The sequence below is a fragment of the Mercenaria mercenaria genome, chromosome 2 (genome assembly GCF_021730395.1).
Source record: "Mercenaria mercenaria strain notata chromosome 2, MADL_Memer_1, whole genome shotgun sequence".
Taxonomy (NCBI): Eukaryota; Metazoa; Mollusca; class Bivalvia; order Venerida; family Veneridae; genus Mercenaria; species Mercenaria mercenaria.
The window spans coordinates 35,298,855-35,318,265 of NC_069362.1; the positions used below are offsets into that span (position 1 = coordinate 35,298,855).

General features: G+C 37.0%; 1 protein-coding gene across 1 annotated transcript in view; it reads left to right on the top strand.

Annotated features, from left to right (window-relative positions):
• LOC128549072 (lysine-specific histone demethylase 1A-like) overlaps positions 1-19,411 on the top strand; it is a 46,262-nt gene that overhangs the window by 16,442 nt on the left and 10,409 nt on the right. The window contains exons 5-9 of the mRNA XM_053525199.1: positions 6,473-6,579; positions 7,240-7,321; positions 7,589-7,683; positions 14,496-14,638; positions 18,008-18,098. Of these exons, the coding sequence (XP_053381174.1) occupies positions 6,473-6,579; positions 7,240-7,321; positions 7,589-7,683; positions 14,496-14,638; positions 18,008-18,098 (518 nt within the window). The remainder of the gene's footprint in view (positions 1-6,472; positions 6,580-7,239; positions 7,322-7,588; positions 7,684-14,495; positions 14,639-18,007; positions 18,099-19,411) is intronic.

The following is a 19,411-nucleotide window of genomic DNA, read 5'->3' on the forward strand; positions in this document are numbered from 1 at the left end:
AATTAAAAGCTGTCATCTGTTTAGAGTTTCCATGTTATTGTTGCATCCAGCTCCTTGTCCCAAGCACAGGCTAGTGCTAGTAATTTGTGAAAACGAGCACATAACTTGTACCAGGAATTAAAGGCTGTCATCTGTTTAGAGTTTCCATGTTATTGTTGCATCCAGCTCCTTGTCCCAAGCACAGGCTAGTGCTAGTAGTTTGTGAAAACCAGGCCATAACTTGTACCAGGAATTAAAAGCTGTCACCTGTTTAGAGTTTCCATGTTATTGTTGCATCCAGCTCCTTGTCCCAAGCACAGGCTAGTGCTAGTAATTAGTGAAAACCAGCACATAACTTGTACCAGGAATTAAAAGCTATCATCTGTTTAGAGTTTCCATGTTATTGTTGCATCCAGTTTGTTGTCCCAAGCACAGGCTAGTGCTAGTAGTTAGTGAAAACCAGCACACTTGTACCAGGAATTAAAAGCTGTCATCTGTTTAGAGTTTCCACGTTATTGTTGCATCCAGCTCCTTGTCCCAAGCACAGGCTAGTGCTAGTAGTTAGTGAAAACTAGCACATAACTTGTACCAGGAATTAAAAGCTATCATCTGTTTAGAGCGTCTGTGTTATTGTTGCATCCAGCTCCTTGTCCCAAGCACAGGCTAGTGCTAGTAGTTTGTGAAAACCAGCACATAACTTGTACCAGGAATTAAAAGCTGTCACCTGTTTAGAGTTTCCATGTTATTGTTGCATCCAGTTTGTTGTCCCAAGCACAGGCTAGTGCTAGTAGTTAAAGAAAACCAGCACATAACTTGTACCAGGAATTAAAAGCTGTCATCTGTTTAGAGTTTCCATGTTATTGTTGCATCCAGCTCCTTGTCCCAAGCACAGGCTAGTGCTAGTAATTTGTGAAAACGAGCACATAACTTGTACCAGGAATTAAAGGCTGTCATCTGTTTAGAGTTTCCATGTTATTGTTGCATCCAGCTCCTTGTCCCAAGCACAGGCTAGTGCTAGTAATTTGTGAAAACCAGGCCATAACTTGTACCAGGAATTAAAAGCTGTCATCTGTTTAGAGTTTCCATGTTATTGTTGCATCCAGCTCCTTGTCCCAAGCACAGGCTAGTGCTAGTAGTTAGCGAAAACCAGCACATTACTTGTACCTGGAATTAAAAGCTATCATCTGTTTAGAGTTTTCATGTTATTTTGCATCCAGCTCCTTGTCCCAAGCACAGGCTAGTGCTAGTAGTTAGTGAAAACCAGCACATTACTTGTACCTGGAATTAAAACTGTCATTTGAATAGGGTTTCCATGTTATTGTTGCAGCTCCTTGTCCCAAGCACAGGCTAGCGCTAGTAGTTAGCGAAAACCAGCACATTACTTGGACCTGGAATTAAAAGCTGTCATGTGTTTAAAGTTTTCATGATATTGTTGCATCCAGTTTGTTGTCCCAAGCACAGGCTAGTGCTAGTAATTAGTGAAAACCAGCACATAACTTGTACCAGAAATTAAAAGCTATCATCTGTTTAGAGTTTCCATGTTATTGTTGCATCCAGTTTGTTGTCCCAAGCACAGGCTAGTGCTAGTAGTTAGTGTAAACCAGCACATTATGTATACCAGGCATTAAAAGCTGTCATCTGTTTAGAGTTTCCATGTTATTGTTGCATTCAGCTCATTGTCCCAAGCACAGGCTAGTGCTAGTAGTTAGTGAAAACCAGCACATAACGTGTACCAGGAATTAAAAGTTGTCATCTGTTTAGAGTTTCAATGTTATTGTTGCACCCAGCTCCTTGTCTCAAGCACAGGCTAGTGCTAGTAGTTTGTGAAAACCAGCACATAACTTGTACCAGGAATTAAAAGCTGTCATCTGTTTAGAGTTTCCATGTTATTGTTGCATCCAGCTCCTTGTCCCAAGCACAGGCTAGTGCTAGTAATTAGTGAAAACCAGCACATAACTTGTACCAGGAATTAAAAGCTATCATCTGTTTAGAGTTTCCATGTTATTGTTGCATCCAGTTTGTTGTCCCAAGCACAGGTTAGTGCTAGTAATTAGTGAAAACCAGCACATTACTTGTACCAGGAATTAAAAGCTATCATCTGTTTAGAGTTTCCATGTTATTGTTGCAGCCAGCTCCTTGTCCCAAGCACAGGCTAGTGCTAGTACTTAATGAAAACCAGCACATAACGTGTACCAGGAATTAAAGGCTGTCATCTGTTTGAGAGTTTCCATGTTATTGTTGCATGCAGCTCCTTGTCCTAAGCACAGGCTAGTGCTAGAAGTTAGTGAAAACCAGCACATAACGTGTACCAGGAATTAAAGGCTGTCATCTGTTTAGAGTTTACATGTTATTGTTGCATCCAGTTTGTTGTCCCGAGCACAGGCTAGTGCTAGTTGTTAAAGAAAACCAGCACTTAAGGTGAACCAGGAATTAAAAGCTGTCATCTGTTTAGAGTTTCCATGTTATTGTTGCGTCCAGCACCTTGTCCCAATCACAGGCTAGTGCTAGTAGTTTGTGAAAACCAGCACATAACTTGTACCAGGAATTAAAAGCTGTCATCTGTTTAGAGTTTCCATGTTATTGTTGCATTCAGCTCCTTGTTCCAAGCAAAGGCTAGTGCTAGTAGTTTGTGAAAACCAGCACATAACTTGTACCAGGAATTAAAAGCTATCATGTGTTTAGAGTTTCAATGTTATTGTTGCATCCAGTTTGTTGTCCCAAGCACAGGCTAGTGCTAGTAATTAGTGAAAACCAGCACATTACTTGTACCAGGAATTAAAAGCTATCATCTGTTTAGAGTTTCCATGTTATTGTTGCAGCCAGCTCCTTGTCCCAAGCACAGGCTAGTGCTAGTAGTTAGTGAAAACCAGCACATAACGTGTACTAGGAATTAAAGGCTGTCATTTGTTTAAGAGTTTCCATGTTATTGTTGCATCCAGCTCCTTGTCCCAAGCACAGGCTAGTGCTAGTAGTTAGTGAAAACCAGCACATAACATGTACCAGGAATTAAAGGCTGTCATCTGTTTAGAGTTTCATGTTATTGTTGCATCCATTTTTGTTGTCCCGAGCACAGGCTAGTGCTAGTTGTTAGTGAAAACCAGCACATAACGTGAACCAGGAATTAAAAGCTGGCATCTGTTTAGAGTTTCCCTGTTATTGTTGCGTCCAGCACCTTGTCCCAAGCACAGGCTAGTGCTAGTAGTTTGTGAAAACCAGCACATAACTTGTATCAGGAATTAAAATCTGTCATCTGTTTAGAGTTTCCAAGTTATTGTTGCATCCAGCTCCTTGTCCCAAGCACAGGTTAGTGCTTATAGTTAGTGAAAACCAGCACATAACTTGTACCTGGAAATAAAAAGCTACCATCTTTTTAAAGAGTTTCCAATGTTATTGTTGCATCCAGTTTGTTGTCCCAAGCACAGGCTAGTGCTAGTAGATAATGTAAACCAGCACATAACTTGTACCAGGAATTAAAAACTGTCATCTGGATAGGGTTTCCATGTTATGGTTGCATCCAGCTCCTTGTCCCAAGCACAGGCTAGTGCTAGCAGTTAGCGAAAACCAGCACATTACTTGTACCTGGAATTAAAAGCTGTCATCTGTTTAGTTTTCATGTTATTTTTGCATCCAGCTCCTTGTCCCAAGCACAGGCTAGTGCTAGTAGTTAGTGAAAACCAGCACATTACTTGTACCTGGAATTAAAACTGTCATTTGAATAGGGTTTCCATGTTATTGTTGCATCCAGTTTGTTGTCCCAAGCACAGGCTAGTGCCAGTAGTTAGCGAAAACCAGGACATTACTTGGACCTGGAATTAAAAGCTGTCATGTGTTTAAAGTTTTCGTGTTATTGTTGCATCCAGCTCCTTGTCCCAAGCACAGGCTAGTGCTAGTAATTAGTGAAAACCAGCACATAACTTGTACCAGGAATTAAAAGCTATCATCTGTTTAGAGTTTCCATGTTATTGTTGCATCCAGTTTGTTGTCCCAAGCACAGGCTAGTGCTAGTAGTTAGTGAAAACCAGTACATAACTTGTACCAGGAATTAAAAGCTATCATCTGTTTAGAGCGTCTGTGTTATTGTTGCATCCAGCTCCTTGTCCCAAGCACAGGCTAGTGCTAGTAGTTTGTGAAAACCAGCACATAACTTGTACCAGGAATTAAAAGCTGTCATCTGTTTAGAGTTTCCATGTTATTGTTGCATCCAGTTTGTTGTCCCAAGCACAGGCTAGTGCTAGTAGTTAAAGAAAACCAGCACATAACTTGTACCAGTAATTAAAAGCTGTCATCTGTTTAGAGTTTCCATGTTATTGTTGCATCCAGCTCCTTGTCCCAAGCACAGGCTAGTGCTAGTAATTTGTGAAAACGTCAAAACGAGCACATAACTTGTACCAGGAATTAAAGGCTGTCATCTGTTTAGAGTTTCCATGTTATTGTTGCATCCAGCTCCTTGTCCCAAGCACAGGCTAGTGCTAGTAATTAGTGAAAACCAGCACATAACTTGTACCAGGAATTAAAAGCTATCATCTGTTTAGAGTTTCCATGTTATTGTTGCATCCAGTTTGTTGTCCCAAGCACAGGCTAGTGCTAGTAGTTAGTGAAAACCAGCACACTTGTACCAGGAATTAAAAGCTGTCATCTGTTTAGAGTTTCCATGTTATTGTTGCATCCAGCTCCTTGTCCCAAGCACAGGCTAGTGCTAGTAGTTAGTGAAAACTAGCACATAACTTGTACCAGGAATTAAAAGCTATCATCTGTTTAGAGGGTCTGTGTTATTGTTGCATCCAGCTCCTTGTCCCAAGCACAGGCTAGTGCTAGTAGTTTGTGAAAACCAGCACATAACTTGTACCAGGAATTAAAAGCTGTCATCTGTTTAGAGTTTCCATGTTATTGTTGCATCCAGTTTGTTGTCCCAAGCACAGGCTAGTGCTAGTAGTTAAAGAAAACCAGCACATAACTTGTACCAGGAATTAAAAGCTGTCATCTGTTTAGAGTTTCCATGTTATTGTTGCATCCAGCTCCTTGTCCCAAGCACAGGCTAGTGCTAGTAATTTGTGAAAACGAGCACATAACTTGTACCAGGAATTAAAGGCTGTCATCTGTTTAGAGTTTCCATGTTATTGTTGCATCCAGCTCGTTGTCCCAAGCACAGGCTAGTGCTAGTAATTTGTGAAAACCAGGCCATAACTTGTACCAGGAATTAAAAGCTGTCATCTGTTTAGAGTTTCCATGTTATTGTTGCATCCAGATCCTTGTCCCAAGCACAGGCTAGTGCTAGTAATTTGTGAAAACTAGTACATAACTTGTACCTGGAATTAAAAGCTGTCATCTGTTTAGAGTTTTCATGTTATTGTTGCATCCAGCTCCTTGTCCCAAGCACAGGCTAGTGCTAGTAGTTAGTGAAAACCAGCACATAACTTGTACCAGGAATTAAAAGCTGTCATCTGCTTAGAGTTTCCATGTTATTGTTGCACCCAGCTTCTTGTCCTAAGCACAGGCTAGTGCTAGTTGTTAAGAGAAAAATTTCCATGATAGAAGTTGTAAATATAATTTGCATGTTGCTGGTTTTACTATGTTAATCAAATTTTTTTTTAGGAATAATTTGTCTTTTTTTTTATGTTATCAAAAGTTGCCTGCTCTTGTCCTGAATTTAATGTGTATTGAAAATCATTTATTTGATGTAGATTTATATAGATATAATTCAGTGACATATGATTTCACTCACACAATACAATAAAGAAATAATATTTCAGAGTGAATATTGACACCTCTAATGCAATAGCCAGTATCACACATTAAGCCATGGATCTTGACATTTGAGTTAATAAATCACCTGACACAGCTTGGGTAGGAGAGAAAAGCTTTTTTGGGTTGTTATGCTTGGATGATTTCTTTGAAGAAATTTGTTTGCTCAGTGTGTGATTCCTTTTATTTATTTTTTTTTGTTAAATTTGTGTTTTACATTTAAGAAAATTTTGTACTATATATGATTAAAAGAATAAACATGAAAATTATAAAAACACAATATTTGATTTGAGTAAGAAAGGGAAAAATTACACATATTTATTCATATATTTATATTCAAGGATTGATTTTATTAAGTTATTTTTCTTTTAAGAATTATTTTCATTCTGTTGACAGAAAATTATACTGAAAATATAATGTTTATATGAAAATTTTAGATGTAAAATTGACATTTAGAGTTATTTAAATATTAGGTATATTTTTGGCCACCAATAAAGGGATGATGCCTTCACATGGACACTGCAATATCAACCTTTTTTAAAACAGATGAACTGTCTATGAAATGTCTATGAAATGGCAAAAGTTATAAATGATTATTTTTGGTGTGAATATTTTATGGAAATTAGGTAGAAAAAACATATAGTTCAACTTGTTTTTGAAGAAAACTTGGGAGTCTGTTCTCTCCTTTACAAACTTGTACTGCTTGTGTGTTGTTGGTGGGTTTTGAACATTTTGTTGTTGTTACTTTCAGCAAAGAAGCACGGGCGTGTGATTATTATTGGTGCAGGTATTGCAGGTCTGTTTGCAGCAAGACAGCTTATGCAGTTTGGTATGGACTGTGTTATTGTGGAGGCTCGGGTAAATAAAACTAAAATTTTATGCACAATCAATGTAGATGGTAGATTTTTGTCAAGTAACTACAGTAATACACTGATTGCTCAGAGATACAAGGAGATAGTCATCCCAGGTTTCCTTTATCAAACATAGAAAAACTAAGGAAAGCAAAGTAAAGCACTATTTGCTCAAGGTTGATTACCAAAATGTTCGTCACCCCAGTTTCAAGCATTCAAACAAAGAATACATATTTAAGGAAACAGATGGGGACCACTTGAATTACAAAGTGTAGGCTTGTGCTCAAATCATGGATACTTGAGCCAGCAGTGTTACACTAGTTTCTGCTTTTGAGACTGTATGCTGTTTCCATTAAGATTTCAGAAATAAAATGGCCATCTGTAACTCTGGTTCTATTATTGACCACCTGTAACATTATTACTATTAAAACAGTGCCATTACAATCAACAAAATGAGTAAACTTTTAGTTCATGGTTGTCAATAGATTTTTTCTTTGTTTTACTTTCCGAGACACTGTAATTTCCTGATGTTGCAAGATAAAAAAAAAAACTACAACATTGAAGATGAATTTGGCTATACATTATACAATAATAATAGATTATCCAGTGATTCATTTTGACATGGTATTTTATATGAATATATATTATATTATATGTGTGTTTGCAGGACAGAGTTGGGGGTAGAATTGCTACATTCAGGAAAGGGAATTATGTTGCAGATTTGGGAGCAATGGTTGTCACTGGTTTAGGTATGATTATTGGTTTAGTGTCAGTGGTTGCTGATGGTTTATATAAATATTATGTTCTTGAGAAAGTTTCCACTTGTATATTAAGGGTCTAAATTAATTAAACCAGTTTTAAATAGCAAAAAATCAGTCATAGCTCTTTGTTGACCAAATTGTGTTGATATATGTCATAAAGTTTTGAAAAATAAGGGTTTAAACAAATTTTGCATTTAGAAAATGTTTTTATTCAAACATGTACAACTACATTGTACATGTACTTGGTTATTACAGGTGGAAATCCAATGACAATAATCAGTAGACAGGTGAATATGGAACTGCATAAAATCAAACAGAAATGTCCTCTCTTTGAGAGTAATGGCTCCACTGTAAGTACATATGAGCCGTGCCATGAGAAAACCAACATAGTGGGTTTGCGACCAGCATGGATCCAGACCAGCCTGTGCATCCGCGCAGTCTGGTCAGGCTCCATGCTGTTCGCTTTTAAAGCCTATTGGAATTGGAGAAACTGTTAGCGAACAGCATGGAGCCTGACCAGACTGCGCAGATGCGCAGGCTGGTCTGGATCCATGCTGGTTGCAAACCCACTGTTGGTTTTCTCATGGCACGGTACATTTAGTTTATGTTTGGGTTTATTAATACATTTACAAAAGAAAATTTATCAGTTTTATTAGCTACAATAGTAATTGTTACATTGTCATACAAGATACATGCATTTCACTAGACGTTGCCCCTGGAAAGTGCATTGTGTCAATAGAACTTTTACTATACCAACAGCCATCATCAACTGATACTTTTGCTGTTTCAGCGATTCATAAGGCCATACCAAATTGATTAATAGTTTTTCGGAAAATTTTCAAAAAAAATAGGAGCGGGCGAGCGAAATTTTTATTTTATTTTTTTTTTCTCAATTTTGATTTTTTCAGAGGCGGGTAGATTTTACATTGAGCGAGCGGGCTTTTTTTATTTTTTTTCCCCAGCTTGGACCTTTGAGGAGGCGGTTATGATTATACATAAAGTTAACATTTCTTTAGAAATAACACAGAAATCAAACATTTACAGTGTGGGTATCACAGTATATAGCTTTTCTATATGTTTTAAAGACTACATGAATGATTTTGCAAATAAATTCTTGCCAAAACTCACTGAATCACTTTTTTTTTATTTTGTAATTATAATTACTAAGGGATGAGTGTCTTATTTTTAATTTTGATTTTTCTACATTAATCTGAAGGCGTGCCTATTTAACGGAACATGATGAGGAATATTTAAGACAAAACAGGCACATGTGTGGAATAACATTTCTTCTGAAACACAGTTAGATGGCTTTGACACATGAACAAATTTGTGCCCCTAGTGGAACTCCAACCCATAGAGGTGAGGGGAAGTAATAAACCACTTGACCAGTGAGACCAAAGGGAGTTGGGCAGACAGATGCTTTGACATTGCTCAAATCCCTTTGGAATAATTTCTTAACAGATCAGGCTAGCTTAAGTTTTTGTGGTAGAGATTCATTTCAGGCAAAAATGATAACAGACGGTCAAAGAATGATCCCAATATGGCCACCCTTAAAAGTGGTTTGTTGTGCTTTGACTGAACTAGAAATCAAGAGTTGGGGAGGTCTGTTTTTTTCAGTTTCTTTCGTTCAATCAATTTACAGCCAATTAATATATCCTGGCGTCATGTGTACAAACAGGCAAAATTGGGGATACAAAAGGACAGATTTTGTTAGAAATTATTTTCATATCAACACTACTTATTTGAAAAGCTAAACAATTTTTAAATTGACAAAATGCGTTTTGATAGAATATCTGACTGCTTTACTAAAAAAGTTACGTTCAAAAAGATTTGGGCCGAGACAATGTGATAGGTCGGTTAGGATCTGTGAACAAATATTTTTTTAAGATAGTAGTTGGCCTCAGCTTTGGGCTCTAGATATAACATGCTGAACTAAACAACTGATAACAAATGGTTTGAAAACTTTATATCTGAACAATACTTCCAAATACTTTTAACTGCATCCCCGTGCACGTCTTACAAGTCGGGCTTCGTTCTTTTCACTGTATTGAACAAAAGTAGAATTTTTAGCTCACCTGTCACAAAGTGACAAGGTGAGCTATTGTGATCGCGCGGCGTCCGTCGTCCGTCGTCCGTCCGTGCGTCCGTGCGTATGTGCGTGCGTGCGTCCGTGCGTCCGTAAACTTTTGCTTGTGACCACTCTAGAGGTCACATTTTTCATGGGATCTTTATGAAAGTTGGTCAGAATGTTCACCTAGATGGTATCTAGGTCAAGTTCGAAACTGGGTCACGTGCCATCAAAATCTAGGTCAGTAGGTCTAAAAATAGAAAAACCTTGTGACCTCTCTAGAAGCCATATATTTCACAAGATCTTCATGAAAATTGGTCAGAATGTTCATCTTGATGATATCTAGGTCAAGTTCGAAACTGGGTCACGTGGGGTCAAAAACTAGGTCAGTAGGTCTAAAAATAGAAAAACCTTGTGACCTCTCTAGAGGCCATATTTTTCATGAGATCTTCATGAATATTGGTCAGAATGTTCACCTTGATGATATCTAGGTCAAGTTCGAAACTGGGTCACGTGGGGTCAAAAACTAGGTCATTAGGTCTAAAAATAGAAAAAGCTTGTGACCTCTCTAGAGGCCATATTTCTCAATGGATCTTCATGAAAATTGGTCAGAATGTTCAGCTTGATGATATCTAGGTCAAGTTCGAAACTGGGTCACGTGGGGGTAAAAACTAGGTCAGTAGATCTAAAAATAGAAAAACCTTGTGACCTCTCTAGAGGCCATATTTTTCATGAGATCTTCATGAATGTTGGTCAGAATGTTCACCTTGATGATATCTAGGTCAAATTCGATACTGGGTCATGTGGGATCAAAAACTAGGTCAGTAGGTCTAAAAATAGAAAAACCTTGTGACCTCTCTAGAGGCCATATTTCTCAATGGATCTTCATGAAAATTCGTTAGAATGTTCACCTTGATGATATCTAGGTCAAGTTCGAAACTGGGTCACGTGCGGTCAAAAACTAGGTCAGTAGGTCAAAAAACCTTGTGACCTCTCTAGAGGCCATATTTTTCAATGGATCTTCATGAAAATTGGTCAGAATGTTTACCTTGATAATATCTAGATCAAATTCGAAACTGGGTCACGTGGGGTTAAAAACTAGGTCAGTAGATTTAAAAATAGAAAAACCTTGTGACCTCTCTAGAGGCCATATTTTTCATGAGATCTTCATGAATATTGGTCAGAATGTTCACCTTGATGATATCTAGGTCAGGTTCGAAACTGGGTCACGTGGGGTCAAAAACTAGGTCAGTAGGTCTAAAAATAGAAAAACCTTGTGACCTCTCTAGAGGCCATATTTCTCAATGGATCTTCATGAAAATTGGTGAGAATGTTCAGCTTGATGATATCTAGGTCAGGTTCGTAACTGGGTCATGTGCGGTCAAAAACTAGGTCAGTAGGTCGAAAAATAGAAAACCTTGTGACCTCTCTAGAGGCCATATTTTTCACGAGATCTTCATGAAAATTGGTGAGAATGTTCACCTTGATGATATCTAGGTCAAATTTAAAAGTGGGTCACGTGCCTTCAAAAACTAGGTCATTAGGTCAAATAATAGAAAAACCTTGTGACCTCTCTAGAGGCCATATTTTTCAATGGATCTTCATGAAAATTGGTCAGAATTTTTTATCTTGATGATATCTAGGTCACATGTGCTCAAAAACTAGGTCACTATGTCAAATAATAGAAATAACGACGTCATACTCAGTTCAACACTTGGTCATGTGGGGATAGGTGAGCGATTCAGGACCATCATGGTCCTCTTGTTTTTTATTATGTGCCTACTTCATTACCTACCGGCACATCGAAGGCCATGTGTGGCACTAGCACAGACACTCCAGATTTAAAACAAATGATGAACAACACCATAATTCCTGACTTTTTGAGTTTGGGACATCAGCTACATGTATTACGGACGTATGAAATCCGATCAATATCACTTTGACGCATTAAAACGGCGGTAAAACCTGTTTTGCCGTTATTATTCCGGACCGCGTAATCGGAAAAAAAAACTTTTTTTTCGGAGATTTTTATGTACGTGCGGGCGGGTGATTTTTATTTTTTTTTCTCGGGAATGAAATTATTGATGCGGTAGTTCCGACGAACGACATATCAATTTGGTATGGCCTAATTTCATATGTATGTAGCATTAGATCAGTTTGAATGAAGTAAAAGAAGGAGAAAACATAACTGAAAGTGTAAGACGTAAATTTAGTTCTGTAAAAGTGACATAAAACAGTAAATCAAGCTAGTAAATTTCGTTTTACTCAGACAGTCATCAGTAGATCAGCTTTTATAGAAATTTTACTGAGTGTACTACTTTTTTCCAAATGTCACTATTATTTGACTATTTGGTATGCATCTTTATGTTTGCAATGCTGCGGAAGAAGACAATAATATTACCATAATGATAATAATAATCTTGAGTTGTTTATATAAGAAATAAAACTAAAATGACCATTATAGGCTTCTTTATTCCTGTTACATCATAATGGCATAATTTAATATACAAAGAATAAGGTAAGTGGAACACACAGACAAGACGGGTCAGGTTTCAATAATTTTATTATAATACCGACATTTCGACTATTCAATAGACTTTATCAGGGTACAGAATTAAAGACATGTTAACTGAAGTATGATTTCTGTGGTTTTTTAGTGTCACGTGACTTGTTCTATTTATAGAAATATAGTCAGAGTCTTAGTGATGATTACATTGTATATAAACATGTACTTTTTTAGAAATATAAGAATTAAGTTATAAATCTGTCTTACTTATTTGTTTGTTTGAAAAATGCCATAGACTGAATAAATGTAAATGTCTGTTTCTCATGTGTATATGAGACTGTCTCTTTCATCCTGGCAAATTGTTGTGTAGGTGAGTTGCTATGGGATCTGTAGGGTGATAATGGTAATGGGGACAAAGGTGCACCCACTGTCATCTTTTTATAGATTTAATCGCAGTCAATTAACGGTTTGAATTTGTTTGCCATCCACTTTTTCTGTCCCTCTACTACTCGAAATTTCGGAATCTTCGTTGGTTTATTTTCAAAAGGAGGAACCCATGGTAAGATAGGTTGAGCATCGTCTTTTTCAATCACTCTTGTTTTAATTAATAGTTGTCTGAAAACATTTCATTTCAATGCCATGTGTATTTCTGCAGTGTCTTCTAAGTTCTTAGATCGTAGAGTGCCGTATATTTCAGCTGGCAGTAGTAGCACACGTATAAAGTAATTGTTTTTAGCTCACATGTCACAAAGTGACAAGGTGAGCTTTTGTGATCGCGCAGCATCCGTCGTCCGTCTGTGCGTACGTCCGTCCGTAAACTTTCGCTTGTGACCACTCTAGAGGTCATATTTTTCGTGGGATCTTTATGAAAGTTGGTCAGAATGTTCATTTTGTTGATATCTAGGTCAAGTTCGAAACTGGGTCACGTGAGGTCCAAAACTAGGTCAGTAGGTCTAAAAATAGAAAAACCTTGTGACCTCTCTAGAGGCCATATTTTTTTATGGGATCTGTATGAAAGTTGGTCTGAATGTTCATCTTGATGATATCTAGGTCAAGTTCGAAACTGGGTCAACTAGGGTCAAAAACTAGGTCAGTAGGTCTAAAAATAGAAAAACCTTGTGACCTCTGTAGAGGCCATACTTTTGAATGGATCTTCATGAAAATTGGTCAGAATGTTCACCTTGATGATATCTAGTTCAAGTTTGAAACTGGGTCACGTGCCTTCAATAACTAGGTCATTAGGTCAAATAATATAAGAACCTTGTGACCTCTCTAGAGGCCATATCTTTCATGGGATCTGTATGAAAATTGGTGAGAATGTTCATCTTGATGATATCTAGGTCAAGCTTGAAACTGGGTCAACTGTGATCAGAAACTAGGTCAGTAGATCTAAAAATAGAACAACCTTTTGACCTCTCTAGAGGCCATAATTTTTCAATGGATCTTCATGAAAATTGGTCTGAGTGTTTACCTTGATGATATCTAGTTAAAATTCGAAACTGGGTCACTTGCAGTCAAAATCTAGGTCAGTAGGTATAAAAATAGAAAAACCTTGTGACCTCTCTATAGAGGCCATATTTTTCATGAGATCTTCATGAAAATTGGTGAGAATGTTCACCTTGATGATATCTAGGTCAGGTTCAAAACTGGGTCATGTGCCTTCAAAAACTTGGTCATTAGGTCAAATAATAGAAAAACGTTGTGACCTCTCTAGAGGCCATATTTTTTAATGGAACTTCATGAAAATTGGTCAGAATTTTTATCTTGATATCTAGGTCACGTTCAAAACTGGGTCACATGAGCTTAAAAACTAGGTCACTATGTCAGATAATAGAAAAAACGACGTCATACTCAGTTCAAAACTGGGTCATGTGGGGACAGGTGAGCAATTCAGGACCATCATGGTCCTCTTGTTTCATTGGTTCTGTAATGTCTGCTCATATTAGATAGAGACCCTTTTATGAACTGTTTGCATGTCTTGCATTGGTGGAGATCTTTGGAAAATTCTATTTAGGATTCTGGTGGTGCTGGCGTTTGTTTAGTGTAGGTTCTTTTCATCTTAGATTCTTTTTCCATCATTGAATTAAATTAAGTCCTTTTGGTGATTTTGTTTTAAAAAAATTTCTATTATTGTTTCTTCAGTTCTAAGGCGAGTATTTGTATTCTTTGGTGTTGTCATTAGAACCGTGACGTCCACGTTGTTTATGTCGTGTCCATTTGTGGAAAAATGTTGTGATACCGGTTTGACGTTATTTCGTGTCCGTATGTCATTACAGTGGCCATATAGGCGTTCTCTTACTGTGTTCCCTGATTGTCCCACATATTGAATGCCACATTTTTGGCATGAAATTAAGTATATTATGCTGCTTGTTGAGCCTTTAATTTTGAAAGTTTTTCCTGTTGAGAAGATATTTACCATGTCTTTTGGTTTTATGAGTTTGCAAGCTATGCAGTTTTTTCCACATGTGTATGATCCTGGTTTTGGCGTGTTGTTGTTAGGATCGGATGATCTTACTAATCTGTTTCTTAGGTTTGCTGGTTTATGGTATAATTTAAGTATGAAACACTATACACTATTTATGCCACAGGTACCTAAAGAGAAGGATGAGATGGTAGAGAGAGAATTTAACAGATTATTGGAGGCTACGTCATACCTGTCACATCAGATGGACTTTAACTATGTTAATGGTAAACCTGCATCACTGGGCTGTGCTCTAGAAGCTGTCATAAAGTAAGTTTCTTACTTCTGTGAAATAAATCTAAAAATTATACAACATTTGAAAGGGATTAGATACGGAAGTTTGAAGTTTAAGAAAATCGCAGACTATACAGATGGCCTTTGTAATATTTATAACATTATTTTCACACTTTTGAATTATTTTTAGCTCATCTGATTTTTTGAAAAAAAATGATGAGTTATTGTCATCACTTGAGCGGTTGTCGGCGTCGGCGTTGCCTGGTTAAGTTTTATGTTTAGGTCAGCTTTTCTCCTAAACTATCAAAGCTATTGCTTTGAAACTTGGAATACTTGTTCACCATCATAAGCTGACCCTGTATAGCAAGAAACATAACTCCATCTTGCTTTTTGCAAGATTTATGGCCCCTTTTGTACTTAGAAAATATCAGATTTCTTGGTTAAGTTTTATGTTTAGGTCAACTTTTCTCTTAAACTATCAAAGCTATTGCTTTGAAACTTGGAATACTTGTTCACCATCATAAGCTGACCCTGTACATCAAGAAACATAACTCCATCTTGCTTTTTGCAGGATTTATTGCCCCTTTTGGACTTAGAAAATCAGTTTTCTTGGTTAAGTTTTATGTTTAGGTCAGCTTTTATCCTAAACTATCAAAGCTATTGCTTTGAAACTTGCAACACTTGTTCACCATCATAAGTTGACCCTGTACAGCAAGAAACATAACTCTGTCCTGCTTTTTGCAAGATTTATGGCCCTTTTTGGACTTAGAAAATATCAGATTTCTTGGTTAAGTTTTATGTTTAGGTGAACTTTTTCTCTTAAACTATCAAAGCTATTGCTTTGAAACTTGCAACACTTGTTCACCATCATAAGCTGACCCTGTACAGCAAGCAACATAACTCCATCCTGCTTTTTGCAATAATTATTGCCCCTTTTGGACTTAGAAAATCATTTTCTTGGTTGAGTATTATGTTTAAGTCAACTTTTCTCATAAACTATCAAAGCTATTGCTTTAAAACTTGCAACAGTTTTTCACCATCATAAGTGGACACTGTACATCAAGAAACATAACTCTATCCTGCTTTTTGCAAGAATGATGGCCCTTTTTAGACTTAGAAAATCATGGGTAGGACAATATTTCTATTGCACAAAAAAAAGTCAGATGAGCGTCAGCACCCGCAAGGCGGTGCTCTTGTTTTATTAGTAAGCACCCTTTTGAATGAACTACTTTCTACAGTTTCTTGAATTTTAACACACATAAGGCATGATAATTTGAGTCATTCTAGGCAGAAAAAAATGCAGAAATCATTTTTAAATGCCCATTTGAAAAATGGGATGTATTATGGGAACGCCCCTGGCAGGCGGATGGGCAGGCTGGCGGGCAGGCGGAATTCCACAGACTTAGTCCGGAGCATATCTTCTTCATGCATGAAGGGATTTTGATGAAACTTGGCACAATTGTTCACCATCATGAGACGTGTCATGCGCAAGAACCAGGTCCCTAGGTCTAAAATTTCTTCTTCATGCATGGAGGGATTTTGATGTAACCTGGCACAATTGTACACCATCATGAGACAGAGTGTCATGCACAGGTCCCTTCTTTAGAATTACTTCCCTTTGTTGTTACTATAAATAGCTATTATTGTAACTTTTTTATTACTAGTCGTAGGGAAAAATCGAGACCACTTTTCTGTAGTACAACATGCATTTTACATCCAATTTTGAGGTGTATTTTGACCTATCTCTATCTGGTTAAGATTTTTTTGTGGACTTACAATTTTTTGGGTTGGTGGGGGGGATTTTTTTTAAACATTTTTTTTAGCTCATCTGATTTTTTGAAAAAAAATGATGAGTTATTGTCATCACTTGAGCGGTTGTCGGCGTCGGCGTCGGCGTCGGCGTCTGCGTCGGCGTTGCCTGGTTAAGTTTTATGTTTAGGTCAGTTTTTCTCCTAAACTATCAAAGCTATTGCTTTGAAACTTGGAATACTTGTTCACCATCATAAGCTGACCCTGTATAGCAAGAAACATAACTCCATCTTGCTTTTTGCAAGATTTATGGCCCCTTTTGTACTTAGAAAATATCAGATTTCTTGGTTAAGTTTTATGTTTAGGTCAACTTTTCTCCCAAACTGTCAAAGCTATTGCTTTGAAACTTGGAATACTTGTTCACCATCATAAGCTGACCCTGTACAGCAAGAAACATAACTCCATCTTGCTTTTTGCAAGATTTATTGCCCCTTTTGGACTTAGAAAATCAGTTTTCTTGGTTAAGTTTTATGTTTAGGTCAGCTTTTATCCTAAACTATCAAAGCTATTGCTTTAAAACTTGCAACACTTGTTCACCATCATAAGTTGACCCTGTACAGCAAGAAACATAACTCCATCCTGCTTTTTGCAAGATTTATGGCCCCTTTTGGACTTAGAAAATATCAGATTTCTTGGTTAAGTTTTATGTTTAGGTCAACTTTTTCTCTTAAACTATCAAAGCTATTGCTTTGAAACTTGCAACACTTGTTCACCATCATAAGCTGACCCAGTACAGCAAGCAGCGTAACTCCATCCTGATTTTTGCAATAATTATTGCCCCTTTTGGACTTAGAAAATCATTTTCTTGGTTGAGTATTATGTTTAAGTCAACTTTTCTCATAAACTATCAAAGCTATTGCTTTAAAACTTGCAACAGTTTTTCACCATCATAAGTGGACACTGTACATCAAGAAACATAACTCTATCCTGCTTTTTGCAAGAATGATGGCCCTTTTTAGACTTAGAAAATCATGGGTAGGACAATATTTCTATTACACAAAAAAAATCAGATGAGCGTCAGCACCCGCAAGGCGGTGCTCTTGTTTAAGATTAACTTCCCTTAGTTGTTGCTATAAATAACTTATATTGTAACTTTTTTAAAATTGATCGTAGGGAAAAAACCAAGACCACATTTCTGTGGTACAGCATAGATGTTACTTTCAATTTTTAGGTGTATTATAAGGATCCCTACCTGGTAAGGAGTTTTTTGTGGACTTGTGAACAAAAGAATTACAATAATTACGAAACAACCACAAAAGTAAAATTCCATTTGCAAATACAGGTGCTAGTGAAAAGAAATTTGCTGTGACAGGCGTATATTGTGACATTCTGGCACTCTTGTTCAGAATTCAGGAAGTACACTTAAAATAAATGATTTTCCCCATTATGTATTCTATATACCTTTTTCACCTCCAGCAAAGAAGAATAATAGATAATCCATTTTTATTGGGGATGAGCACAATTGATGCACAATGCTATTATTACTGCTACCCATTCCTGGAGGTTCCAGCTTTAAAAGCAGACACTTTAGAGATTATACATAAGACATCTACAGTGAACCTCAGTAGCTTCTAAGTTTACAAGTTGTATTTCCAGGTTGCAGGAGAAACATGTGAAGGAGAAGCAGATTGAACATCAGAAAAATATCATAGAACTACAGGAAAAACTCAAGAAAAATTTACACCAGGTTTGTGTAAAATGCATTTGATCTTGCTGATTGAGAAACAGCGGTGTTGTAAGAAATGTTTAACACATGGATTTCAGATATCGTGAAAGCCGGTAATATGGCGCAAATGACGTCGCCGTTAAAAATACATGTAAAATACGCGGGACGTTGTTATTTTCAACGCACCTGCTGAACAAAAACACGTTCAGCATGTAAACAAGTCTAACTGCGCAGGCGAGAAGTCATGAAAAAAATCAACTAACCTTTCACAACGTGTATAACAATTTTGGAAAAGATATTAACTGTAAACAATATTTCTGGTAAGTATTTGTTGCACTATCCGTCATTTAAACTGCAGAAATCGAGAACCTTTCTCAGATATCGGCCATGTTTATGCATGTACACAACAAATGATGAAATGTTTTTACGTCATACATGTCAAACTATCGATACTCGAATTGTTTTTTTTGAACTGCGTATAAAAGCAATAGGCCTAGACATATAGTGGTGGAGTAATTATAATTTTAATTTTCTTTTCCAAAAGTTAGATGTAATTTTTACATATACACAATATTCAGTATGTATAAATGTTAATTCAATTGACTCATCACAGCATAACGGAGTCCCACTATTGCATGTGGAAACTTAAAATACCGGTACACGCGTCAATAGCAGAATCAGCTGATTACTTCACACAGTGATGTCATATGCGCCATATTACAGGCAAAGTAAACATAGATGCAGATTGGAGTGTGGTGTGTTCCCAGACGTTTTTACAAGTAAATTTGAACATATTTTTCATTGCAAATGTGCAGACATATGAAGTAAAGGATGCTCTTTGTTGTAAGAGATGTATTCTAATTACTGTTTGCATATTTTGTGTAATAGATTTAAGTTAATTCTTAGGTGAGCCATATTACCGGCAACAGAGCTAATTGTCTTGCTTTTCATTTATAATCATGGTCAAATATCTGTTTGGTGAAAAACAAGCTCTAGTTTTAAAGTGTTCCAGTGTACTTTGGAGATCAAGAATAATAATATCTGTCATGTGTTTACGAATCGGATAATCTCCGTCCCGAGGGCATTGCGCATTGGACAGTAACAAGGCTGGCCGGGTTACCGCCCATGTGCAGGTGGCCAAGGGACGGATATTTCTGTCCGATTCGTAAACACATGATTAATTTTTTTTTGCATATCGTATACATAAAAGCATTTTATTCTGACATATTTTTCGCGTACTGTATTTTACAAAAAGAATAAAATAAAACAAATAGAAGTGCACTCTTTCTTGTAGTAGAGTATGTACACAAAGCGCGGGAAATTAATGTCCATAA